The sequence below is a fragment of the Fundulus heteroclitus genome, unplaced genomic scaffold (assembly GCF_011125445.2).
Source record: "Fundulus heteroclitus isolate FHET01 unplaced genomic scaffold, MU-UCD_Fhet_4.1 scaffold_48, whole genome shotgun sequence".
Classification (NCBI taxonomy): Eukaryota; Metazoa; Chordata; class Actinopteri; order Cyprinodontiformes; family Fundulidae; genus Fundulus; species Fundulus heteroclitus.
Window position 1 is genome coordinate 1,927,608 of NW_023396901.1, and position 26,825 is coordinate 1,954,432.

The 26,825-nt window shown below is 41.0% G+C and overlaps 1 protein-coding gene across 1 annotated transcript; it reads left to right on the forward strand.

Annotated features, from left to right (window-relative positions):
- On the forward strand, nucleotides 1-26,748 carry atp2a1 (ATPase sarcoplasmic/endoplasmic reticulum Ca2+ transporting 1). Its single transcript, XM_012882274.3, has 25 exons — nucleotides 1-120; nucleotides 218-355; nucleotides 936-953; nucleotides 1,458-1,540; nucleotides 9,125-9,229; nucleotides 10,592-10,730; nucleotides 11,889-11,969; nucleotides 12,047-12,132; nucleotides 13,121-13,276; nucleotides 13,415-13,556; nucleotides 14,450-14,616; nucleotides 14,718-14,806; nucleotides 14,889-14,991; nucleotides 15,093-15,224; nucleotides 15,983-16,108; nucleotides 17,479-17,697; nucleotides 17,792-17,903; nucleotides 17,980-18,203; nucleotides 18,310-18,530; nucleotides 20,495-20,697; nucleotides 20,842-20,927; nucleotides 21,636-21,769; nucleotides 23,547-23,664; nucleotides 23,777-23,894; nucleotides 26,426-26,748. The coding sequence occupies exons 2-25, from the start codon at nucleotides 238-240 to the stop codon at nucleotides 26,434-26,436; spliced, it is 2,991 nt and encodes a 996-aa protein (XP_012737728.2). The 5' UTR covers nucleotides 1-120; nucleotides 218-237; the 3' UTR covers nucleotides 26,437-26,748.
- Nucleotides 26,749-26,825: the final 77 nt, after the last annotated feature.

A 26,825-nucleotide genomic window follows, 5' to 3' on the forward strand; every position in this document is an offset into this window, starting at 1 on the left:
CAGTCCGGGGCTCTAAGAGGAGAGGAACAGCCCAGAGAGAGAGAGAGAGAGAGAGAGAGAGAGAGAGCAGCACAGGGGGGGTCTCCAGTTTTTAGTCCCAATCCCACACTCAAGAAAGTGGTGGGTGAACCAAGTTTTTCCTTTTTTTTTTTATCTCAATTAAGCCTCTTAGGTTGATGTGAGTGTTGATGTGTTTCTTTATCCCTTTCTCCTGAAGCCTCTCTGTTTCTGCCGAGGATGGAGAACGCGCACACTAAAGAGTCGGACGAAGTTCTGGCCTACTTTGGAGTCACAGAGGAAACGGGCCTGCCGCCTGAGCAGGTGAAGAAGAACCTGGAAAAGTACGGCTACAACGGTGAGGGAGAGAAAAGAGACGGTCGCCTGGGACAAAGGCACCATGAATGATGAGATTTTTTATTATTCCCCCCCCCCCCCCCCCCCCACACACTGGATTTGTCTTGGATGAGCTTCGAGAGAGCAGAGATGGAGGGATTATAAACAGAGGAAGATGGGGAGGTGTCTGAGGACCGACAGATTAACCACCTGTGCGTGACAAACGCAGTCGCAGTGCGGCGTTACGTTTCTGATCGTCGCTGCTGGCTGAAACGTTTCGAAATTGGGTCAATTCACATCCGTCACTGCAGGGTCAGGCTGTAAAAGGCGATGCAAAGCGCCAACAAACCCGTTCTGAATTCAAAACTAGGTGTAGTGAAACCAAATGTTTGCTTCAAAGGACATTTTAGCTGCAAAGCATGCAAAAAAAAAAAAAAAAAAAAACACCTTGTGCATGCATGATTCATGAGGTTAATTATAGAAATGTGCATCTTCCATGGCCGTCTGAAAGTGAAATATCTTATTGTTGCAGTTGATCACCCTGAACTCAAACAGGCTGTAAATGTGTGGTTTTCATTCATGTTCTCTGTTCCCATCTACAGAGCTGCCAGCAGAGGAGGGTGAGTTCACCCAGACACCTGCTTTCCTCTCATCTGTTTATGCATCGCATGTTCCGTCCATCAAAGCGCAGTTCTCACTGCGGAGCCACCTGGACACACCTGCCCCCCCCCCCCCCCCCCCCCAACACTTCCTGTGATGACAGTCGTCGCGGCCATTTGCTTAACACCTATGGTTTGGCCTCTAGCTGTGTTTCAGTGTGCCGCCGGTGTGGGGTGACCCCTCAGAGCTAATAATATGCCATTACCACACGCTGTTGCAGAAGATGTCCCCCACTGGGTGCATGGGCCACATATTTGTTACATTTAACATAAATACTGACACGTCATTATGGGTTCTAAAACAGAGCCATATTCAAGTGGTTGACATTAATACATCAAACACTAATGTTATTTTCTTTCTTAATCAGTTTTGCATGTACAAACACCCAATCGGTCAAGTACGACGCTACAAACACATACTGCGCCAATGCATGTATTCAATTTGGTGTGTTCTCTGTTCGTCAGGAAAGAGTATCTGGGAGTTGGTGGCGGAGCAGTTTGAGGACCTGTTGGTCAGAATCCTTCTTCTGGCTGCGTGCATCTCCTTTGTGAGTTTTTATGCATTTTTAATTTGTATTCCATGATCTACATGGTTAATTGAACATCATTTGTTAGATTATAAGAGCAGAGGGATAACGCTCAGCATTGTGTTGAACCACAGGGTTTTATAGCAAAGAAGGCTTGAGATCAAATCCAGAACAGACCAAAGATCTCCAGGATGGGCTATACAGAGAAAACTGATTTTAAAACGTTTTGCCAAAAAATATTAAACTTAGTTCACTTGTTTACTGATTTGTGTTAGTTCACTTTATTTTAGCAAAATGCCTGCAGAAAATAAATTCTCAAACACATTTCTTAGGGACCAATAGCCATGATGATTAACGACACCTCTCTACATAGGTACTGGTACCCCTGGTGTGCATAGGACTACCCTGAATAATTGTTTTTTACAAAAATCCCTGGTGCCACACTCATTTGTTTCCCTAACAATCACTATAAATACATTAAATTTCCTTTGCTAATTACAGTGGATCTCAATTAGTTATTCATGGCTTCCTGTTTCCCTGTGGTAGAAATAGGATGGGTCACAGAGGCCCCATTCTCTTAGCCATTCCTCAAAATGGGAAAGACAATAGAATATGTCATTCAAACAAATTAGATGTGGTTTGATTGTATTAACGTATTAATTTCATTTAAATCGACAGGGACAGGGAAATCGGAGATTACGTCATCTCCTAGTTATTGCGTTCCAGTTTTCTGCATGTCTGAAATTAGCAATAAAAACATGGACGTTTGCACCAAAGTCATTAATAATGGTTCAAAAATAGCCAACTTGAGTCTGAGAATGCATTTTAAAGTCTCATTTTATTGCATAATCTTCTTATTTTTTTAAGCAGTGCTGAACTGTTTGACATAACATGAAACAAGGGGTGACGATTCTTCATTGCTTGTTAAACCAGTACTATTAAAACAATAACAATAACGATCACACTGTTCTAGGCGATATTTTGTGAATTCAAACAGCATTAAAACATCCTGTCTTATAACACTTAAAAGTAGTACATGGATGGATGGCTGACTAAATGTTACATAAATAGTAGAGAACTGCTAAAAACAATAAAAGTATGACATTTTACTCAATGTTACTGTGAATAGCAGCCATTTTGAATGTGGAATAAACATATAATTCCAACTTTTGGGGATGTTTCAGTTTAAATTTCTTACTCTGTGGTTGAAAATTCCGACTTCTGCGTACAAATGCAAATGTAAGTCAGGAAATAGCAACAAGAAAATAGCTAAACCTGTTCATATCTACTGTCGGGGCGATAAATAAAATTGTCAAGACCATTAGAAATGGGACATATGAAGCTGGATGGGGAGGCGTGTGCTTACAAAACTCTGAATTTGGTTTAACATAAGAAAATAAATAAAGCAGAACATTAAAATTTGCTGAAAAAAACATACTTGTTTTTGTTTCATACTTGTTACATGCTTATACATGTAGGAGACTGACATTAGAAGTAATGGTATAAAATATAGAGTTTGCACTTAAGATGTCCTGATAACGAGTTTTTGCCATCACTGAATATTCAGCTTTTGTCAATACCGAGTCTGTAGCCTCATCTATTCGTTTTTATTTCCAGCAACACACATTTTATCCCAACTAAAGTCTCTGCAGAACAGCCTTGTGTTCTAATCCATTTACCTCGGAAATTGAATATAGGAGCTAGGAATGGGGTAAACCCGAGTAAAAAGTGTTCCAGTTAGCACAGTGGGAGAAGTCGGGATTCCAAAATAAAAACAAAAAAACAAAAAGTTAGGATTCCAATATGGTGATGGGCAGAAAAGCTGTTGTTTTGTTCGAAGTACCTCTTATAAACGTCCTTCATAGCTGTACCTTCCACATGCAAACACCACTTTTAATTTGTTCGGTTCAGAGTTTCAGCTGCTACATCCGACCATATTGGATCCGACAACTGGTCTTAGAAAATGCATCCAACTTTCCGAGCAGCCGTTAACGTTGATTTTTCCGATCGGAAGCCGGGATTTCCAAAGTTCCAACTGCAAATTGCAACATCATACTCTAACACATGTTAGCTAAGCTAAGAAAGCTAACATCATTATATCATCATTATTATTGAGTAATTCCCTCTTCCTCTCTTAAAGTATTTCTGATTCTGATAAGGGGTGAAAAACAGACTGTTAGGAAAAAAGCAAATTTCCTAAATCAACATAAAAATGCAGGCAGTGCTGTATTTAAGAAGATACTGGCCCCTGGGTGATGGGGAGACAGATTTGGTACCCTAACCCACTCAAGATTTTTATGTTAAATTAAGATTTGGGTAACTTGGGTATGCATCAGCTTCAAGGTTTTTAAGGCGTATCCACATGAAAACATTTTTATATAAACATAGCATCATTTATAGAAATGTCTTCATTCACACATAAAAAAATAAGCTAAAATTTGACAGCTAATATTCCACACTTGTATGTGGAGCAACAGTTGGTATGGCCACAAAAATAGGACATGGTTGTTAGAAAATTAGCTGTGCAACTAGATGAGAGTGCAGCTCACAGGACCATTGACAGGACATCAATAACAGCCCAATTAGCTCAATAAGGGCCTCTAATGCCAATTATTTAAAAATGCCTTAATCAGAACTCCTTTTGAGTTCTGATTAAGGCATTTTGACAGGTTTGGATGAGGACAACCCTACTTGGCAACCTTTGCATCAATAAGACAACCAGTCCTGAGGAGGAAGTATAGTACATGGGATTATTTCTTTTTGCTAAATGCCAGAATAATGAGAGATAGACTATTGAAGATTATAATCAGTATTTGGTTGAATTTCCTTTTAAACTGTATGACTCGGACCAAGCTTCTCACAATAGTTTGCCAGAACTTTGACCCAAACATCCTGGACAGCACTGGGTCAGGTTTGTAGAGCACTTTCCTTTTGAGCTCTACCCACAAGTTTTCTATGAGACTGAGATCAGGGCTTTTTCATGGCCAACTAAAAACATTGACATAATTGTCCTGAAACCACGTTTTAACTAAACTTACTGTATGCTTTGAACGACCCATTGTTGAACGAGCGTTAGCTTCCTGCCTGACGACTCCAGATGCTGCTTATATCTACATAATGCTCTTTCTTCACGATGCAATCTATTTTATAAAGTTCACCAGCACCTCTTGTAGCAGAATATCCCCACAATGAAATGCTGCCACCCCTGTACTTCATAGCTGGAATGGGGTTCTCAGGCTGTTGCTACTCTCACTGCCCTGGTTTTTATCAAGGACAGTGAGTCGCATATATAACAAAAGGTCATTATAACCAAACACCTAAATTTTAGTCTCATCAGACATGTCTCCAAAACATAAAGGCCCATGTGCATTTATTTGAAGACTGTAATTTGGCTTTTGTGTTGCTCTTCGAGTAATTGCCTCTTCCTCTCTGAGTGACTTGTCAGCCCAAGCTTGTGCAGGACTAATTATACCGTGGATAGTGAAGCTCAGTTACCAACTTCAGCCATCGCTCTCAGAAGGTATTTTGCTAATGTTCTCGGGATTGATGTACCGTACACATTTCACAAGAGAAAACATTCATCCCCCTGACGTCGAACCTGTCTCCCTCTTTAATAGGGTGATGGTTACTTGAATATAAGCTGGCAGCCTGAGGTTTTGCCTTTAAACAGATCTACAGGTGTGCCTCCAGAAACTCCCACTTTGCAGATTAAACTTTCAGCAGCCTACAAAGCCATGAGGCAATAATCTAACCTTTTTCAAAAATGTTGAAGGCTTTGTAATCTTAGTGTATTTAAATTTCTTGCTATAAAGAAATTTATGTAAAAAAAAAACTGTAAGTGTTCTGGTATTTAGCAACAAGAAATAGTTTTGCTGATCCTAAGTAAATGTCAGACAGTGACAAAAATTATATTGTTATTTTACACAGTATATTTGAATATCAGATTTTCAGGTTTAGGCTCCTTTTTGTATTTAAGCTTCCTCTGTTGTCACAGCGTCAACAGGTGCACTGATCTGGAGAAGGTACAGGAACAAACCTTTGACCCCGAGATGGACAGTAAAATGTACAATAATGATAATAAAAAACTTTACGAAACAGGTTCCCCAATTTAATGAAAACCAGTTTTAAAATGGAGCAGCAGTTCTGAGGACTCAGCTCCCCCACCCCGTTATCTTTGTGGTAAAGACAAACACACGCTCAGGCTGCCAAATACAGCATGTACATCACCGAGATATCAAATTACCTTTGGATATACTCTCATTTACACAAGGAATCCCGCTCTCCCTCTCTGCTGCTGCTCTCTGTGCCATGGTTTTATTAAGGACAGCGCGTTGCACACATTGTCTTAATCCTCAGTCTCTGCCCTCCGCCCTCCCTTACAGCTGTCGCTGTGGCCCTAGAAGGCCTGACGGCTGTGTGTGGAACAAAAAAAAAAAAAAACAGGCAGAGAGAGAGAGGAAGACAGAAAGTGAGTAGCACTGTGTGCCAGTACATATGCATGGCACAAGCTTTATTTTAAGAAAGTCTCAAGCCGGGGAGAGAAACTGTATCCTTGGACAAAGGTCAAGGATGGTCGGAACGAGGGATGGCTTGCAGCAGCGGGAGTGATAAAAAACACAGAGAGGAGAGGAGGGTGCGCAAGGAAGGGTGGCTGGGGATTGGGTTGCACAATGGCATTGTTGGGTACGATGACAAATGAGAGCAATTGATTGAGAGTCGTGTACGGTTTCTAAATAAGAGAACACTAAATACTGCAGATACATGCTCATCCTATTCATACACGCAGGAATGTTATGTCACTGCGACGTGCTGACAGGCTCTGACGCTCGCCCTCGAGGTCCATTGTGCGGTTTAAAGAGAAGCACTGTGAAGACAGACATGGCGGGAGGGAGCGTTTTCAAAAAAACAAACAAAGGAAAGGTGAGGAGAAGATGCAAGAAGGAGAGGAGGCAAGTGGAAATGAGGCAGATTAGGACGCAGCGGGAAATCCTGAGCATTCCCAAGGTTGGGTGGGAAAACTCGACTGTTTCCTTCCCGGCTCGGCCCGTGCTCCGCTGGCCTGCGACTAATCTGTGTCAATGTCAACACGGAGCCTTTCCGAAACAGGCCTGCCTTTGTAAGGTGGGACTCCCGCTCACAAAAGGGAGGCACGTGTTAAGCTATAGATTAGAAGATGAGTCACGTGTTACTGTTGGAGAGACATTTCACACATAGGGTGACATAAGAGACAACTGCTATTTGATCCACCGAAGGATCATCCCTGAGATAAATTGCTGTCTGTGTTAACAAAGCTATGGGTACTGCTTCACAATAAGGCTCCTCTGTAAATAGTTAAAGAATCAATGATAAGGACCACCTTAAACATTTACAAACCATTACTCAAAAGGTGTGGCACATAAGTTAACAGCGAAATGGTTTCTTGCCAAATACCAGGTTGTCTTTAAATTATAGTTATGTTTGACCTTTATTTTGCACAGTTTACAGTTTCTGTGTTGAGTATTTTCTCAGTAATGTTTGGTCTGCGACGGTCAAACAATGTTTGGCCTTTTGCATCATGTGTAACTATGACGCAAAAAGATTTACAGCACTTTTAAAGAGTCAGTGACTTTAACACTACTCCTAACACTAACAGTTTGTTCCATCATCACAATAAGAAAGATTAAATGAACAGGCCTCGCATATTGTAAGATTTCAGTTAAATATCGTCCGCGTATAATAATTGGCTATGTAATGAGATTTTATGTCATGAAATCCTGCAAAACTAAAATGTCATCGTATTTTCAATCAAAGTAAGGTTTCTCTCTGAAGGCACTTCCCAATTGTTCTCGTTGGGCTGGCCAACAGAACAACTGAAGGACTGAAGAACTTTTCCATAACTTTAATTAGTTTTTGTTCCAACATTTTGGTGGGGAAATGAAATAGTGCCATCAGGTCACATGTAGCAAACTCAAGGCCCGTCAAGGCAATTTATCTGGCCCTCACGAGCCAAGAAAGGCATATCATGTCGTAAAGTAGAGGCATATATCCTTTTAAAGTGTATAAAATGAGTGAAAATGTGCCTCCTGTAGCAAATGTTGATTTTTTTTTAACTGTGTAGTAACAGCAACCTGCCACTAGGTCTTACCACATCACATTAAAACAACCCAGAAAAGTCCAAAAAGAGAAAATGTAACGCAGAATGATGAGTTTAAATCTTAAGTCACCCAAATATACAATTTTTTGCAGATACACTTTTCAAATGGGCCTAAGGGTGCTAATCTTATGTTATTGTGAAATTATTTACATTTTGATGTGAACTGGGATGAAATTATGAAATCAAAAGTGTCGTCTATACAGGTGCAACCGGCCCTTTTAATGACCTCATGATGCCAAAGTGGCCAAATATAGAAATGAGTTTAATACCCCTGCTCTGGGTGGCTAACTGTGAGCCGCTAACAGGCTAACTGTGAGCCGCTAACAGCGCTAGGGTTAGCACATACTCAAAACATGTTTTGAATATTCAACACTGGTTAGAGATTAATTTAAAATAAACAGCTAGAGAGTGATAGACAAGAAGTGTTTGTGTATTGAGAGAATACCGAGATTGGCTAATCGCTAGCAGCTAACCTCGTCACAGTTAGCATTTACTCCGGGACTCACTATTGGTGCTAAACTAGGGTGCTGTTTCACTGTTTTTAATGAGACTAACCTTTACTTGGTCATCTGTAGTTTAAGATCTGAAATAACATTTGTGACGGCACAGAACAGAGTATTTTCCCTGTTTTTGTTGTTGTTGTTTGTCTGTTCATTGTTATGTATAAATTACAATAAACAGACAATAAATGAAGCAACTTAAAATATAGGTTTGACTGCGTAACTCTCTTGTCTTTCCTATTTTGAAGCGTGTTTAAAAGGAGTTGGCCCTTGTGTCTTCTTGTATTTTGACCCCCAGGGAACAGGAAGTCATGGGTTACTAAATATTTTATTAAATAAGTGACTAATCAATAAAATAAACTGAAATAGTATAATGATAAAATTAAAATTATAAATCATTAAGGATTGTTGGGAACATAAATAATTGTTAAAAAAGGAATAATGTTTAATGTGGGATGTTTTTTTTATACTGAACAATTTATACAATTTTGAAGCTGTGATCATTGAAGGTTTTTTGCGTGAGCTTATGCTGCTGCAATAAGAATATTTTTTAGATTATTTTTTTTACACATTTTGTCAAGAATGCAATTAAGCTGCATGGGTTTTTAACTTTTTTTTAACTGTAGGAGAGAAAAAAATTGACTAAGTTTGTTCAATCGGGAAATTTCATTGGAGTAATCTGTATAGTGCTGGAATGTAAATATGTTTTTCATCCAAACAAATATCAACAACAAATTGGGAGAGATCTAACTCAAAGTGTGTAAATCTAGGATCAGTCATTCAGTTCCATCTTCTTTTTTTTTTGATACCAAATAAGCATTATTATTATTTTTTGTCAGAAGTAATGGATTGAATCTGTCAATAAATCATAGCTATCCCTTAGGTATGTGACAGACTTCTGCTATTACCATTTAAAATGACACGGGACCAACGTTTTGTAATGCATGCTAACTCTGCGTCTGCCTGACACAGGTGCTGGCGTGGTTTGAGGAAGGCGAGGAGACGGTCACCGCCTTCGTCGAGCCCTTCGTCATCCTCCTCATCCTCATTGCCAATGCCATCGTAGGGGTGTGGCAGGTCAGTTGGCGTGCACACACAGGAGAGATAATTACAGTCTGAAGGACACCTGGCTGCCCCTGTGCAATGTGTTTTACACTCACCTAAATAGACCCTCAAACTTAGCAACAGTCACGCTCAATAAATCACACGCATTGTCAGCCTGTCTCGGCCCCGTGTCCGTTACGGACGGCGCGCTCCCCTAGCAGAAAGTTCAAGGGAAGCCAGAACAGGAGGTGCGACGTCAGAAGAAGGTCAAGATGTTGAAGGTCAGAACAACAAAGTGGTGAGCTGCAGCCCAAGCTGCCTGGAAGGTATAAGCAGCTGTTTTTTTTTCTTTTTTATTCTTGACAGTCCCTACTGCGCAGTCCACAGTAACAATACAGGCCGTGAAGTGGGCATTTGGTTTAGTGGGGGGGGGGTGCATATCAACCCCTGCAACGGTCATTTGGAAACTATGCACAAGGATTCACACATGGAGGGTATGGAGAGGGAGGGCAGCTGGCATAAGTTGAGCTTTACACTTTGAGGCGGTTGGGGGATAGCCTTGGAAGAAAAACCACCAACTGAGCTGAACTTCACTCCGTCTGTCCTCTGGGTTAATCAGGCTGACGCAGCTTTCACTGCCCTGCTCTGTCTGACGTCCCACCGGCCGCAGCGTGTGGGACGTCAGACAGACGCTTTTCAGATTTCCCTAGCTTTAATTTCATGAACGTCGAACTCGTTCTCAGCCGGTTCATGGTTAAAAGAGATGCGAGCGTACCCTGATCCAACAACATTCAATCTGATTCTGTCAATTCTGGACAAACAACCAGATTCTTTTTTCTTTTTTTACTCGTAAAAAATCCTTGGTTTTCAAAACATCTTCTCAAAACAGTAGACGGAAACAAGTCCTTACTCCTCAATCTGTCTACATTTAGATAAATCTAATGATCAACAAAGTTACCCAGCAAAAGTATTCACACTGTTTGAATGGACTGAATTTCTGTTGCACACCAACATAAAAAGTCTTAAACTAGTGCAACATTCACCCTGGACAAGGAGAGTATCAATCTATTTCACCCTATATATGTTGAAAGCTGACAGAGACATACCCCAAAAGACTTGCAGCTGTATTTGTAGTGAAACGGGGTTCTACAATTCATTGACTCAGGGGGGCTGATTTCACATTTCACTGTCCTCTCACTTCCGCACAATGAGGCACAACGTTTTTTTGGCCTGTCACATAAAATCTAGATAAAATACGCATCCCAATGAAGCGTATACTGCATATGCCCATATTTTTTCTTCAAAGGGTTGCACTTAGATTTGGATTATTGGGATTATTGTGAGATCAAGAGACCAATGGCCGTCGTTGAGTGAATGTGAATTTTTTTGCTCCAGGAGCGGAATGCAGAAAGCGCCATAGAGGCCCTGAAGGAGTACGAGCCTGAGATGGGAAAGGTTTACCGGGCCGACAGGAAGAGCGTGCAGAGGATCAAGGCCAGGGAGATCGTCCCTGGTGATGTGGTGGAAGTTTCTGGTAAGACTTATATGAAAATAACACCCATCTTTGCAGTATTGATGGCCCTGTCTATTCTGATGGAGAAAATTAAACGTATTTCCTGAGCAACTGCGACTCTGATGCTGCATTTTTTCCCCAGAATTCTTTGTAAACTCCTATTTGTTTCGAATCTTGAGGTTCAAACAATGACGTTTGAGACTCACTCTGTTGCCAGTAGATGCTACATTTGTGCAGAAAAGGTTAATAACCAAGAAGAAATTGTATACCTTATCAATAGGGAAAAAAGCCCATTGATCCGATTTTTTTGTACTGTAAGAATAATGATGTCCTTCATTTGTAGTTTTATGTTGAAATATTGTGTCTATGGGCAAACCTTTTTTATTTATATATAGGGAAAAAAACCTGGACAGTACCTTTGGCACTTCTGTTGGTCTGTAATGTGACAGTATCTGGCCCAGCGATGCCAGACAACCACTTTTAGACTTATTATTATTTCAATAGTTTTTTTGTGTGGATATCTAAAGAAAGAAATAGAAGAAAAGGTCCCTGACTCTTGTGGCTTTCTTGCAGTTTGGATTCCTGTTTAAATAGATTTGCTGGGTTTTCAAGTTCCAGTAGAGCTGACACAGATCAGGTTTTATTTAAAAAAGGTTGACATGGACTCTTTTCTTGTTTTAATAAGATTGTCAAAAGAAAACAATTAACCTTCTTAAAAAGAAGTTAGACATTTTGTTTATTTTTTTTTTATCTAGAGGTTACATCTGTAAGAGACAAAAAAGATGGCCCCTTCCTTTTAAGGTAAGCACAGAGGAAAAAGGGGTGGAGAAGCTCGACTTTAGAAGCACTTGATATCGACCCAGTCCTCTGTCTCTCCCTGTCCACCTGTTCTTTTCCCCTCATGATCTCCCCAAGGTCTTGCTCTCCCTCTGACTCTCACAGTGGTGTCGGTTTTCAACAACAACACCGTCCATCCGAAGTGCTAAAACCAGTCAATCACCCCTGCCCCCTTCATCCTGAATGCTGCCGTCAGATTGTTACCGAGCTCTGTGCTGCGAAGCTCCAAAGCAAATCGATCGCGTTAAAAGGAGTCCCGACTTACCTGAACAAGCCTGTATGTTTCCACGTTAATAAAGCCTTTTTTTCTCTTTATCTGTGGTTGGTTGTCTTTACCGACAGTCGGCGACAAAGTTCCAGCTGACATCAGGATCATCTCCATCAAGTCCACAACTCTGCGTGTGGACCAGTCCATTCTGACCGGTACGCCTGTCGTCAAAAGTAGAATAAATGTCATTTGATGTCTTTGCTGGTCGCTCTGACTTGTCATTGGGCTTCAGGGGAGTCTGTCAGCGTGATAAAGCACACTGAGGCCGTCCCAGACCTCCGAGCTGTGAACCAGGACAAGAAGAACATGCTGTTCTCGGTAAGTCTCGAGAGACGCGTACAGCATCCTCCGCACATGTGTAGCAAATACATCGCTTCACCCCGACATATCGATTAAATGCATCCAATTACATCGATGCAAAATGACAGGACAGGCCCAGTTCTTTGATCAGCTTCGCTTGGCACAGTTCCTGTTGTTTTGAGCATTTTTAGTTACTGCTCTGGCTGTAGATAAGGGCAAGTTTAAGTGAGTAGTTACTTGGAGCCTGTTCCTGTCTTACTTGAATGATATGATCTCTGCTTTTTTTCCCATTTTGTCATTCATATGTGGCCCCCAAGGGGACAGGAAGTCACTGAGTAAAAAGTTCAAACTCAAGGTTTAAAAAAGCAAAGCATAAAATGACAAAAAAAAATGCTTCTCTTTCATTTACTTTATAGTAACTAGTTGATTGCCAATGATTTTATTAATTAAATGTATGCAGATGAAAGGCTTTTATTGGATTCTTCTAAATCGTTCAACTCTGGGGGGTTGCTTCTGGAATAAAACAGGAACTTTTATTTTAAGGCTTTTTAATCATAATTTACCATAGGTGCCAACAAATACGGTATTTCTGTATTCCTTTAAAAATCTAGCCATTCCTCTCTCAATTTTTGTTTTTTATTTACACCATTGTGTTAGACTGCTTTATTCAACTTATACCCATTGCAGAAGGTGGCAATAGTTTGGAAACCACAGCAGTCAATGTTAATAAATTTCAAATAGTATAGTAATAAACTTGATTAATTCTGACTGTAGATTAATCCTTCTCTGTAATTTGGCAAATTTGACCATTTTTTTCTTTTTTAGTCCTTCCTGAAGACATTTTCCTGGCATTAAGTTTCTTATCTATGTGACAATATTTTATTTGCTTCTTTCAAAGAACACTGGGTACGGTTAGGACTTACATGAACGTCTAAATGAACTGAAACGATCTGGCCGTTGTTAGGATATTGCCGTTTCTCTAAACCTTTCTGAAACCCCGGCCCAGGGCACCAACATCGCTGCCGGTAAAGCGGTCGGCATCGCCGTCGCCACCGGCGTCTCCACAGAGATCGGTAAGATTCGTGACCAGATGGCAGCCACCGAGCAGGAGAAGACGCCTCTGCAACAGAAACTGGATGAGTTCGGAGAGCAGCTGTCCAAGGTGGGTAAGGCATGAAGCGGCGTGAATGTGTCGTCAAAAAAAAAGGTGCTTTGCTCCATCCTGTCCTGGTTGATTGTTTGGTAAGCCTGAAACTCAGCGCTGAGTAAAACACAACACTTTGCTTGCTTCTCCCTTCAGGTCATCTCCCTCATCTGTGTGGCCGTGTGGATAATCAACATCGGCCACTTCAATGACCCCGTCCACGGGGGGTCCTGGTTCCGTGGTGCCATCTACTATTTCAAGATTGCTGTGGCTTTGGCTGTGGCTGCCATTCCTGAAGGTAAAGCCCACAGACTGGCTTCAGTCTCACCGACCCAGAGGGTTATCTAACTACTGGTGGTTATAGCGGGCCACCATACTGCCTTCCATGAAAGAGGGCTAAGTGGCCATGTTGCACTGGGATGATTTTTTTCTTTGTTTGTTTTTTTATTTAGGTGAGTTAGAAAATTTGCCTAATCTGTTTTTTATTTTTATTTTTTTTTTCTATATCTTCAATGTGCAAAAGTTTTTTTTTTACTTTTTTATTTTAATCAGTGAGACCACTGGCCCCTCATAAGTCACCTTGTGAATACGCAGAGCGTACCTGAGTGTAATTTATTCTCAGTATAAATAATGCTGTTCTAAAACTGCACATAACCCAGAATACACCTCATTATTGGGGTAACATGGTGGTGGCTGAATTATGCAGTGGCGATGTTAGTCTTTAGCCGGGACTGGAGCTGAGTAATTCCTGCAAGAAATCCCGTCAAGGATGGAGGGAAAACCCGGAGACTTACAGAAAACAGGAAAACAACCCTAAACATACAGCCACACTGCGAAAACTGAATTGAAAATAAGTAAAAATTTCTTTAAATTAGCATATTTGTTCTTAATTTGAGCAGATAAATAAGATGATATGCCAATTGAATGAGTATTTTTTACACGTAAAATAAGATAAATAGATAAACTGCACTTAAAATAAGATGATTTAGATGAGTTGCTCCTATTATAAGTGCAAAAATCTTAATCCATTGGCAGATCATTTAAATTTGCTGCTTTCCTTCAACTTCTAAATTTGCTCAGATAACAAAATGACACTACAGTCAGGTTGGGCTTTTAAACTGAATAGAGATTTCATTTTGTCTCTTGGGTCTTTGTCTTAATGCCTCCCTGTATCAATAACCCCTTCTCCAGGCCTGCCTGCCGTCATCACCACCTGTCTGGCGCTGGGAACCCGTCGCATGGCCAAGAAGAACGCCATCGTCAGAAGCCTTCCGTCTGTGGAGACTCTGGGCTGCACCTCGGTCATCTGCTCCGACAAGACGGGCACGCTCACCACCAACCAGATGTGTGTAACCAAGGTCGGTTCGTCTTCACGTCCACCCATACAGCCGCATGGAGTTTTGTCCGAATGTTAGAATCTGGAAACTATGGCGCCTTTTTTTTTTTTTTTTCATTGCAGATGTTCATCATCGATAAAGTTGAAGGCGACAACGTCACCCTTAGTCAGTTTGACATTTCAGGCTCAAAGTACACCCCTGAAGGAGAAGTGTAAGTGAAAATCTGAGATTGGCCATTTCTTTGAGGCATGGTTTTGTTGGAAAACCTTTTTTTTTTTTTTCTTTCTCTCCAGCACAAAGAACGGCGCACTTATGAAGTGTGGACAGTACGATGGGCTGGTTGAGCTGGCGACCATCTGTGCCCTGTGCAATGACTCGTCTCTGGACTACAACGAGGTCAGCAGAGCGTACACCGATGTTTACACGTCGCAAAAGAGTAAAAAAAATAAAAATTAAAAAACGCTTTGATTCTGATGCTTTCCCTCTCCATGGTGCAGACCAAGGGCATTTATGAGAAAGTGGGCGAGGCCACAGAGACGGCCCTGTGCTGCTTGGTGGAGAAGATGAACGTGTTCAACACTGACGTGCGCGGCCTGTCAAAGATCGAGCGGGCGAACGCCTGCTGTTCTGTAAGTCCATGACAAATCTCCTGCAGCGAGTCACGACATTATCTGTATTTCTCAGGGAGAAGAGCAAAATCTTATGAATATGCAAAAAGGAGTCATTCATAGTAGCACTACAGAATCATATTCAACAAATTAGAATAGTATTGAAAAGATCATTTATTTCAGTAACTCAGTTCACTAAGGGAAACACGTCATGTAGTTTAACACAGACTGATGATGTTTTAAAGCTTTTTTTTCTGTGTTAATTAGGATTTTTTTTCCCCACCCCTAGCTTTTAAAAACAAAGCATTTAAGATTAGAATATTACATCAGACCAATGAAAAAGTAACATTTTTCATGCAGAAGTAAGAGCCTAATGAAAGGTTTAATACCGGCTTAACTGTACTTTTAATCTGCCTAACAAGCCTGTTAGAAATGCATATTCAAATTTGATAAACATGACCATATGCATCATTAAGCATCAGTTTCTGGGTTATTTTAAAGAGATTTTTTAATTATATGCATTGTGCTAGCGTTTGATTTCTTTAGAGTTGCTAGAAATAGTCTTTCTCTAGCATAAATCAATCAGCAGAAATCCTCGCATTTACCTGAAAAAGCTCATAAACTTTAAGCAACCAAGGGCCAAACAGACAAATATAGATGCTGACCTACAGCAGATTTTTTTTTTTCATGCTTACCCAATTAAAACCGTCTTGGTCTGAGGTCTTTGAGACACCCGGCTTCTGCTGCTTATCTTCATCTGTCTCTCCTCTTCCATGCAGGTCATCAAGCAGCTGATGAAGAAGGAATTCACTCTGGAGTTCTCCAGAGACAGAAAGTCCATGTCAGCGTACTGCTCGCCTGCTAAATCTGCCAAGGCGCCCGTAGGGAACAAGATGTTTGTCAAAGTGAGTGATAACACCTCTTAGACACTAAGCAGAACAGAAGCATTTCATGATTACTGACACCTAAAACAAGAGCTTGGATCTTTGCAAATCGGAAGAATATGTAAGAAAAAAATCTCAAAGAAAACTGTTTATCATGTAAATTGACAGTTGCAGCATCTTTGCACATAGCTGAGTAAAGGTTCAAATGAAAGAAAGTAAAATGAGGCAATATTTCAACAGATATTTTAAGAATTAGCCGTCTTTATTGGGGGGGGGGGAGTTCAAAATGACAGATGCACATCTTTAAGAAAAGATGTGCATCTGTCATTTTGTACATTTGGAGGAGGAAATGCAATCGGTTCTAGCTTGTGTTCAGTTTCAGTCATCTCTGGACATATCTGTAAAAAGATTTTTTTTAAAAACACAACACCCTCCAGATTTATTCTTGAAATAATAAATGAATTGCACCCTGAAAAATCTTCTATGTTTAAAAATGAGTATTACTAATAATAATCAGTTTTCTGTTGGTTTGCTTTTATTGTGTGCCAGTTAAATGGTGCCTTACTTGTTGGCTTGTAAAACGTTAAAATTAGACAGCACCTTTTTACTGTGCTTTACTAGAACATTCCCCCAAGCTGAAGCCTACAGAAATGAACTTTTTGTCTTGTGGACAACTTTGTGTTGACTTGCTCATATGTTCTGGGCTATTGTCCTGCTGAAAAGTTTTCTAGTAGAGTTGAGCAGACTTTTTTTCTGAATCTAAAACACCTCCACGGGATCACATGTCCTCCGCCACACCAGCATGTCCTCGTTCAGCCTCACAGTTCCAGTTGTGTGTATTGTTTAATTGATGCCCTGACTGTAGATATAGGCAGGTTCAAGGGAGCAGCTGTTTTTTTGTAGCTTTCTCTTGACTTAATGTGAGCGCATTTGTCATACCTTGAGTAGCATGTTCTCCTGTCTTTCCTGTTTGTAAGAGTGACTAAAAGAGAAATCTGTGACACATCGTATTTACATCTTATGGAAACGAATGACTAAATTAGGGATGACTGATTGAATGTTTTGAGACACTCCGACTAGAAAAAGCATACCTTTTAGAAAATCACTTGGGAAAGGTGCCAAAAATGTTGCCACCGATGTGTTTAAGTGAGATATTATGCTTCTTTGTCATAATAATTTATTTCATTGAAGGCTTTTTTGCACATTTTTAACAGTGGTGCAAGTAAGTGTGAAAGGTAAATTTATGCTAGACCTGAGTTTAAAGCCTAAAGTTACATTCAGAGCCATTCTTTCTACAGACGTGAAAAATAGACTGAGATGGAGAACACAGGCATTATAAGCTAAGTTTACAGGTTTAACGCAAACCTGCAAACCCTTCGTGTCTTCACCAGGGTGCTCCCGAAGGCGTGATCGATCGCTGCACCTATGTCCGCGTCGGCACAAACCGCTTGCCGCTGACCGGCCCGGTCAAAGACCACATCATGTCCATCATCAAGGAGTGGGGCACCGGGCGCGACACCCTCCGCTGTTTGGCCCTCGCCACCCGCGACACTCCTCCGAGGAAGGAAGAGATGAACCTGGAGGACTCCACGCGGTTTGCAGACTACGAGGTGGGTTACCTCAGCGAGGAAGCAACTGCAGAAATGTATCCCTCCGGGCAGAACGCAGCGGATCATGTTTTTTTTTTTCTGTTTCCTTCTCTAGACTGACTTGACGTTCGTTGGCTGCGTCGGCATGCTCGACCCGCCTCGCAAGGAGGTCATGAGCTCCATCGAGCTGTGCAGGGCGGCTGGCATCCGCGTCATCATGATCACCGGTCCGTCTAGGCGACCGTTTGCGAACATTGGTCGGAGAGGACATAGCTCTCATTCCTGCTGTTCTCTCTCTTTCAGGTGACAATAAGGGTACAGCTGTGGCAATCTGCAGACGCATCGGCATCTTCACCGAGGATGAGGACGTCACTGGTAAGGCCTTCACCGGCCGTGAGTTCGACGACCTCGCTCTGTACGACCAGAAGAAAGCGGTCCGAAAGGCCGGCTGCTTTGCCAGGGTGGAGCCCTCCCACAAGTCCAAGATTGTTGAGTTCCTGCAGGGCTTTGATGAGATTACTGCCATGGTGAGGGCAAAAATCAGCTCCCCCCCCCTACTGGTGAGGCAAAATGGGATTTCATTGGGTGAACCTGGCGAGACTAACTCTTCCTCTTTTCTTCTCCTCACCAAAGACCGGCGATGGAGTGAACGATGCCCCGGCTTTGAAGAAGGCGGAGATCGGCATCGCCATGGGCTCTGGCACTGCCGTTGCCAAGTCTGCCTCTGAGATGGTCCTGGCTGACGACAACTTCTCTTCCATTGTGTCCGCTGTTGAGGAGGGCAGAGCCATTTACAACAACATGAAACAGTTCATCCGCTACCTCATCTCCTCCAACGTAGGCGAGGTCGTCTGGTGAGCCCATTGTGTTTTTTTGTTTGTTTGTTTTTTTACAACAATGATAATTGTAGCAGCTAAAATCCTCTATTTTAGGCTGCTGGTTGTTCTTTCTGTAAGGCGTTGGTCTTACGTGCGCTCGATTAAGATTTGCCAGGGCGATCTTCAGTTTGACTTATTAGAAAGTCATTTATTATCAGAACAATGTCCATTTTCTTATTGTTTCCATTTAGATCCACAAACATTCACTTCAATCCAAACCAAGCACATTAGAAAACGGTTGCCTCTTCCCAATTAACAACACCTGAACACAATCATGGTTGACCTTAAATAACCCCATCCCCCATCAGACACTCAGAACTCAAAATGAAATACGCCTCCTGGTGGCGATAAACACAGGAAAGGAAAAATGGCTCCTACAATAATATTAACTATGTATCAAGGATGACGACTCAAGATAGATGCAATTAAGTTACACAAAGCCTCTAAATTTGACTTAGACTCACTGTAAAACTCTGGACTTGACTTAGACTCTCATTCAAAAAGACTCTATAATTGACTTAAATTCATATTTTAAGTCACTAGTTTAGACTAAATTATCTAAAATCTCCAGGACCTGACATTAATTAAAGTTCTAAGGTAAGTAAGTAAAAGTTTTTTTACATAGCACCTCTCAAGCTAGAAACCACAAAGTGTTTTACAACAGAAGGTAAAAATACACAAGACAAAATTAAACAATGGCTGATTTAAAAAATATGCTTTTTTTAGTTTGCCTTTAAAAGAAACTGCTGAGTTTGAGAAAGTAGAGTTCCAGAGTCTTGGAGCCACAGAAGAGAAAGCTCTCTGTCTTTTAGTTTTAAATTTTGTATGAGGGACAATCAGTAGGTCTTGATCACTAATAGGGGTGTAGCGCATTGCAATATTTTCAGGCGTAATAAAACAAAACCATGAATTAACCAGAGATTTGACATGATTTTCAACTGTATATCCTGAACAGAAGATTTAGCCAAAGGGGCAAAAGAGCCAATGAGCTGTTTATCCATACATTTTTTTCTGGTACCAATATGATTACTTCAGTTTTTTCTTCCCAGTCATCCAGCTTTTAACTGCATAAAGACCTGTTGGTCAATTGAGCAGTTTCAAAACTGCTTCATTTGCTAATCCACCTGTTATTAGCAAATATCCTATCATTGCTATGCAAAGTTTCATTTGCATAGCAATGATAGGATATATCTTTAAAAGAAGGCAATATGAGACCAAACAGGAGCAGATGAATCAAAAACAACAATGGCCCCAGAACAAAGCCCTGTGGAACACCACATTGAACAGGAAATGGATTGCTGAGGAGATGCAGCTTAGAAGGTTGAGCTATCGGACAAATATGAGGAAAACCTTTTTAAAGAAGAGCCTGAAACAGCAGCCCAGCCAAGACCTTAGATTTGCCTCTAATTTAACCTACCTCCACCATCTTATTCTCTTGTTGATAAACTAACATCATTAAAAAGACACCCCCAGCTTTACAAATTAAAAGCACTTTTGTTTTACATTACACTGCAAAAACAGAACTAAAAATAAGTAAAATGTTCTTAAAATGTGTGCATTTTTCATTGATTTGAGCAGGTAAATAAGATGATCTGCCAATAGAAGAAGATTTCTGCAATAAAATAGGAACAATTTACCTCCATCATCTTATTTCAAGTGCAGGATGTCTAATTATCTTATTTTGGGGGTCAAAAAACTCATTCCATTGGCAGATAATCTTATTTACCTGCTCAAATCTAGGACAAAAACACTAATTTTAAGAACATTTCTACTTATTCTTACATCCGTTTTTGCAGTGTACTGAGGCCATGTGCAGCACAATAGTAGAGTGGGTCCTGTATGGAGGATATTGATCCTTAACGAAGGCATTCAGGGCCTAATTCCCAAAGATGTACTGTTAATGAGAAGAGAACTAAGACAGCCTTTTCTCCCTCCCTCAGTATTTTCCTGACTGCTGCCTTGGGTCTGCCAGAGGCGCTGATCCCCGTCCAGCTTCTGTGGGTCAACCTGGTGACTGATGGTCTACCAGCCACTGCGCTGGGCTTCAATCCCCCTGACCTGGACATCATGGGAAAAGCCCCCCGCTCCCCCAAGGAGCCCCTTATCTCAGGCTGGCTCTTCTTCAGATATCTGACCATCGGAGGTAGATTCTTGAAGAGACACCGGCTTAAAATCAATCAATCAATGTCTTTAGTTAAACTACTGTAGTAAATACCCCTCATCCTGAATTTAGTAACAAAATCGCTGCTTTGTTTACTGATCTCAATTCTAATGCCTGTTCTTCCAGGTTATGTTGGTGCTGCAACAGTGGCAGCAGCAGCATGGTGGTTCCTGTACTGTGACGAGGGCCCAATGGTCACCTTCTACCAGCTGGTAAGTTTTAAAGTGTCACAAAAAATATATATTTTACTGACCAAAATACAGAGCACTTCCTTGTAGGGGTGTGCAAAATAATCGGCATGACGATGCATCGCGATTCTAATCTTCGCGATCTACTGCATCGATTCTTGACGCCAAGTATCGATTATTAATTTTAAAAAAATTATAAATAAAATTGCATCAATAGTTGGCGAACATCAGCCAAAAACAAGTGGAATACAACTTAATTAGTTTAAAGGACCACTGAGGGCCATGTAACTGGCACTGATTATCCTCATTTAGTTATTTTAAGTTTTATAAATCCTAAGCACTTTTTGTCAGTGTGTCCACTCCAGTAATAGTAATATTTGTGTCCAGTAACAGTCATATTTGTTTTCATGGCAATACCTCCAAAAGTTGTTTCAATAAATACAGCTATGTATGAATTCAGGTGCTTTCAGTTATGTATCAATTGAAGACACTATCCAGATCATACACAGCCAGTAACTGGTAATGCCTGTATTTTTTTCTAACAGTGTTCAGTGAAAATATCACAATGCATTGCAATAATTAAAGTATCGTGATGCACAGTGATAGAATCGGATTGTGGCATGTGAATCGTGATTCGAATCGAATTGTGACTTCTTTGGCAATACCCACCCCTACTTCCCTGTGAGCACGTTACAACTTTGTTAACCCGAAATTTGAACCTTCCCCCGTCAGTCGCACTTCATGCAGTGCACCGAGGAGAACGAGGACTTTGACGGCATCCACTGTGACGTATTCGAGTCCTCTCCCCCGATGACGATGGCTCTGTCTGTGCTGGTCACCATCGAGATGTGCAACGCTCTGAACAGGTGGGAACTCACGCCGCACCGTGGTTTTCTAGGAGCTTAGCAACAAGATATACAGATGCATATATTAGGCTGTACAGACTAGCTGGAGTTTGCTGAAAAGCAAACCAAACAAAGGGCGTTTTTTTGCTCAGGTCAACTCACAGTACAAGTAGTTTATTAAAAATCAACACAAAAGGCTGTTTCTAATGACTCCTTCATGACAAAGATCTTATGAGGAGCTGCACACGTGGCTCACACCCAGACGGCAGCTTCTGGCACCATTGCTAAAGACCCTTAGCCGACTCCTTATGAGAAAGGAGGGGCCTCCAGTTCTTCAGTCTTTTTGGCTTTGCATGCTGAGACCACTTCTCCTAATCCCACTGGAAATTGTCTAGTCATTGAAAGAAGGACTTTGACACAAATCCCCTAAATGTTAGCTTTATTCGCCTTTTTTAAACTGTTCAGTTCATTTTCACCATAAACCCAACACGCAGCAGCGATTGCCAAATTTACATCGTAACTCTAAGTCCAGTTTAGAGTGGCGTGCCAAAGCGCTCACCCTCTTTGAATACAAAGCCGTGCACAGCTGTGGAGTGGATAGAAAAAGGATACCCGCAGAAAACTTCACATTACTGCGACTGTACGTCCAGAACACCACGACCCATGCCGAGAAAAGGTTTAATCTCAAAGCTTTCTTGACTTCTTTCTGTATTTTAAAGGAAGCAAAACAACATTGATGGTAATTTGCGCAGGAAGAAGGTTCTGGAGGATTTAAAACATAAAGGAATTGACGTCAGTCTCAGCTAAGGTCACCACCCTATCAGAGGAATCAGAAAGCTTACTTTGCAGGTCCCAATCTTGTGTCAGTGAACCCGACTTGCTCTTCCGAGCTTCTGTTTCTCAGCTCAGAGACGGAGAATCTCTGCCCAGCAGCGATTTTCCAGCCTGAAGCTCCTCATGTCGCGAAGAAGGTGGCTGAACGCTCATTTGGCCCAGGCTGTTAGAATTAGATGGTTTCCTACTGTGGATCACACCAGAGCAAAGTCCAATGCCTACTATGCACAAAAGCATCCTAACTGAATTGAACTGAATGACTGGGTTGATCAGGCCATTGCTTTTTTTTTTTTTTTATCTGTCCGAGTTTCCCTTCTTCTTTGGATTATTCTAAGTCAGTCTTATAAATCTCTACTCTGAGAGCCCGCAGCCTCCAGAGGAGAAAACCCTCATCAGGGCAGCTCAGCCAACCTGAGAAGTCATTAGGAAGGCATAAAAGGATAGATATACATTCGTTTAACACACTAATCCGTTTAACTCTAAATTTAAACAAGAATGATTATGAATTTTGTTCCGTCTGAATCCGGAATGAGATCATTTTCTTTAAATTCTGCTGTGACATGTAAAAACAGGTAATAAAGTCCAAACTGGACTTCTTGTGGCGTCTTTCAGTAATGGCTCCTCTGTTTCTAAAGCCTCTTTCTGGATTTCCGCAGCACCTCCAGAGTTACTGGGCCTCTTGGCTGCTTCTCTGATTAATGTCCCCCCCCCCTACTGATATTAAAACTGCAGATTGTCAGGTGGATGGTTTTTTTACCAAGTAGGTGAATTTTAAAGGCAATCGCTTGCACTGGGTTGTATTTAGGGCATCGGGTTGAAGGACGCTGGATATAAATAAGCTTCATAATCACATATTATATTCCTTTTTTTTGGGGTCTGAATCATGTTAATTTGTGTTGGTCTATTACATGAACCACATCGATATTAATCCATTTAACAATCCCCCCCTCCTGAAACCCTCCAGCTTGTCTGAGAACCAGTCCCTGGTGCGGATGCCTCCCTGGAGCAACGGCTGGCTGATGGCCGCCATGAGCCTCTCCATGTCCCTCCACTTCATGATCATCTACGTCGACCCCCTGCCTGTAAGTCTCCGCCATCGGCCGCGGCCAAACGAGCCCAGCTCAGATAAGAGACGCTTCTGCTGCGTGGCGTCGTCTTGAACCGGTATCTGTGCACTCTGCCCCTAATCCACAGATGATCTTCAAGCTCACTCATCTGAATGTGGAGCAGTGGCTGATGGTGCTGAAACTCTCCTTCCCGGTCATCCTTCTCGATGAGCTTCTGAAATTCGTGGCTCGCACATATCTGGAAGGTGAGCTCAAAGAGCGACTGTCATAAGATTGTGTTATTATTAATGTTAAGCACCTTAATGATTTATACACGGCAAAAACCAAACTAAAAATAAGTAATTTTTTCTTAAAATTAGTGTATTTGTGCTTGATTTGAGCAGGTAAATAAGATGATCTACCAGTGGAATAAGATTTGTTTTTACTTAAAATAGGAACAACTCATCTCCATCATCTTGTCTAATTCTCTTATTTTAGGGGTAAAAAAAAATACTCATTCCACTAGCAGATGATCTTATTTAGCTGCTCAAATCTTGGACAAAAACACTAATCTTTAAGAACATTTTACTTATTTTTATATGTGTTTCTGCAATGTATTACATATGAGCAAAAAATAATAAATCAATAAATCAAAGCTGATTATCATGCAGCGTCGGTGAACAGGGTGACCTGTTAACATCTTCCCTTTATTTCAGTCTTAATTACCTCCCACCTTCTTTCCTCTGATCTCTGTTCTCTCTGATGATGTTGGATCGAATTGTCCTTTTCCCTTCCTGGCTGCTCCAGTTCCTCATTTCCTTTTCTGACAATGCAGCCTAAAACCAGCCTCCTCCACACCCCTGTAACAAAACAAGGTTTTCTGCTCCTGACTCAAAGCTGAGCGGTTTCTCTGCACCGCGCACCGATCCGAGTGTTGCTTCCAAGTCTCTACTAATTTTTCTATCATGTTAATCTACACAGCTGCCGTGTATTCCTGGGAGTGACAGTATGTGGTCCTAAGAAAACTTTATCCTAAATACTACTGACATGCGTGTCTAGCATGATCTACGACCCATTTAATTAAACGAATGTTAGTTGTTGCTGCTACAAGTATTGTTTTAATGTTTCTATGGTGTGCAAACTTTGCCGTTTCTTTTTTTAATGCTTTTCTAACACGAACACTGAATCTTCAGTTTTATTGATTTTCTGCTATGAAAAGGCAGAGTTTAGGCCCCTGATGGCAAACCAACAGGCTTCTTTTTCACAGGGTGAAATCTGTGAACTTCTTTCTTTAAGGGACGTTTTGGAAACATATATAAAATAACTCTTTGATTAAGATTTAGGCAAGCAGGAAGACGAGTGTGGATCTGACCGAAACAGTAGCTTTTTTTCAGGGTCTCTACGCATCTTTCAAGGCGACGGTCCATTCTTTTCCACAAGTTTCCAGATTCCTCAGTACTTTATTGGCTAATTGTTCAAGAAATAAATACAATAAGCTGACTATAAATATGTGATACTATGTTCTTCCTTTCCTCGCATTATTGGTAAGCCGGAAGTCCATCACCTTGTTTAGCAGCTCCGCAGCAAATAATGTAACACATAACAGAAAAACTGAACCGCTTAAACAATCTTACCCACAAAGAATATAAAGACATCTATGCAGTACCTGAAGAGACTATATTCAGATCTTCTGTACTCCTAGAGGAGTGGATTTTATGGATTGTAGGGCTAAAACAGTGGATTTTGAATGATATGTCCACTTCAAGTATGCGGAAAAGCTCCAGGGAGGAAGGGATGCATGACTGGATGGATGGAGGAAGGGATGGACTGTGGCACTGATGGATGAAATGGATGGATAGCCAAGTGGACAGATAATAGGAAGGTTGGGCAGAAACATTTGTGGGTTAATGGCTACAACTCTTGTATAATGGGATAGATGATAAAATATGGGAAAAAATATTATTTTTCTGTCCTCTATTTTCTTTTCCTATAATTACCCAGACCTGGAAAATAACATCAAATTAAAATAAAACCCAATTCCTAACCTTTCTAGGCCGTTTGTGGGACTATTTCTTGGCTCTGTGGAAACACTTGGTCACATACTGTTGAGTCCAAAGGAGAAAACACAACTCCTCAGATCAAGCAGCACATTGTGCATTTGGTGCAGTCTAGGGCTGGGTATCATCTAGGATGAGCCGATTCAATATTATACATAGCTCACGATACGATACGATTCTCCATACAGCTCAGCTTGATTTGACTCCAATATTGATGTTTATTACTTTCAAATTAATGCTCAAAGTCATTCAATCAACAAAACCAGCCAAATATTATATTTATGTTCAATTTATTGAACACAGATATATTAACAAGAAAATAAAAGTGCATTTGGTTCAATGCATTTAACGTATCACAGAAACCAAAAATGTACCCAAACGTCTGATTTTAGGGACGAAGGTGCTTCTTAAATCCTGTCGGCCATTCCGCAAATTCGTCTCACTTGCACTTCCTCTCTGTGAACAGTAATGGCGCGCTGTAATAACGCCCCCTAGGGGTTGGGAGGTATATCGATATTGAAAGCCAGAATATCGATAATAAATCGTTTTCAAAAACATTGATATTAATCTTGGTATGGATTTTTTTTTTACACGCAGCCCTAGTGCAGTCCATCTAATTTTTCTCCGTGCAATGTGGTTCTCCTGTATAGAGCAAATAACTAGAGTCTGCTATTGAGTCCTTCACTCGGGCATTGCTTTGTATGTTCAATGATTAGTTTTTCTTTGTCTTGTCCATCCAGGAAAGGTTTAGAGGAAAGCGTGAAGGAGGGAGCATCGGAAGCAGAGGGAGCACGACGACACGGAGGATGGAGAGATGAAACAGCAGATTGCTGCAGATGAATGAAAGCTCGCCAAGTCACTTGATCTAAACATCAAGTGGTGTGAAATCAACAGGAGACACATAGGGCATCAGAAAATACACCAAAAAGCTGCAAACAGTATTGTTTTTTTTTTGTTGTTGTTTTTTTTCTGTGTATGTTCAGAAAATAATATATAGTTACAGTATTTTAAAGCTATTCTGTTTATTCTATTCTTAAAGAATAAAGATGTGTACTGAAGCGAACGTGAATTTAACTCTTAAATTTCCTTTTCCAGAACGCCGTCTGCATGTTCAGTCAAACTGCAAAGAGCTCTGAGGCG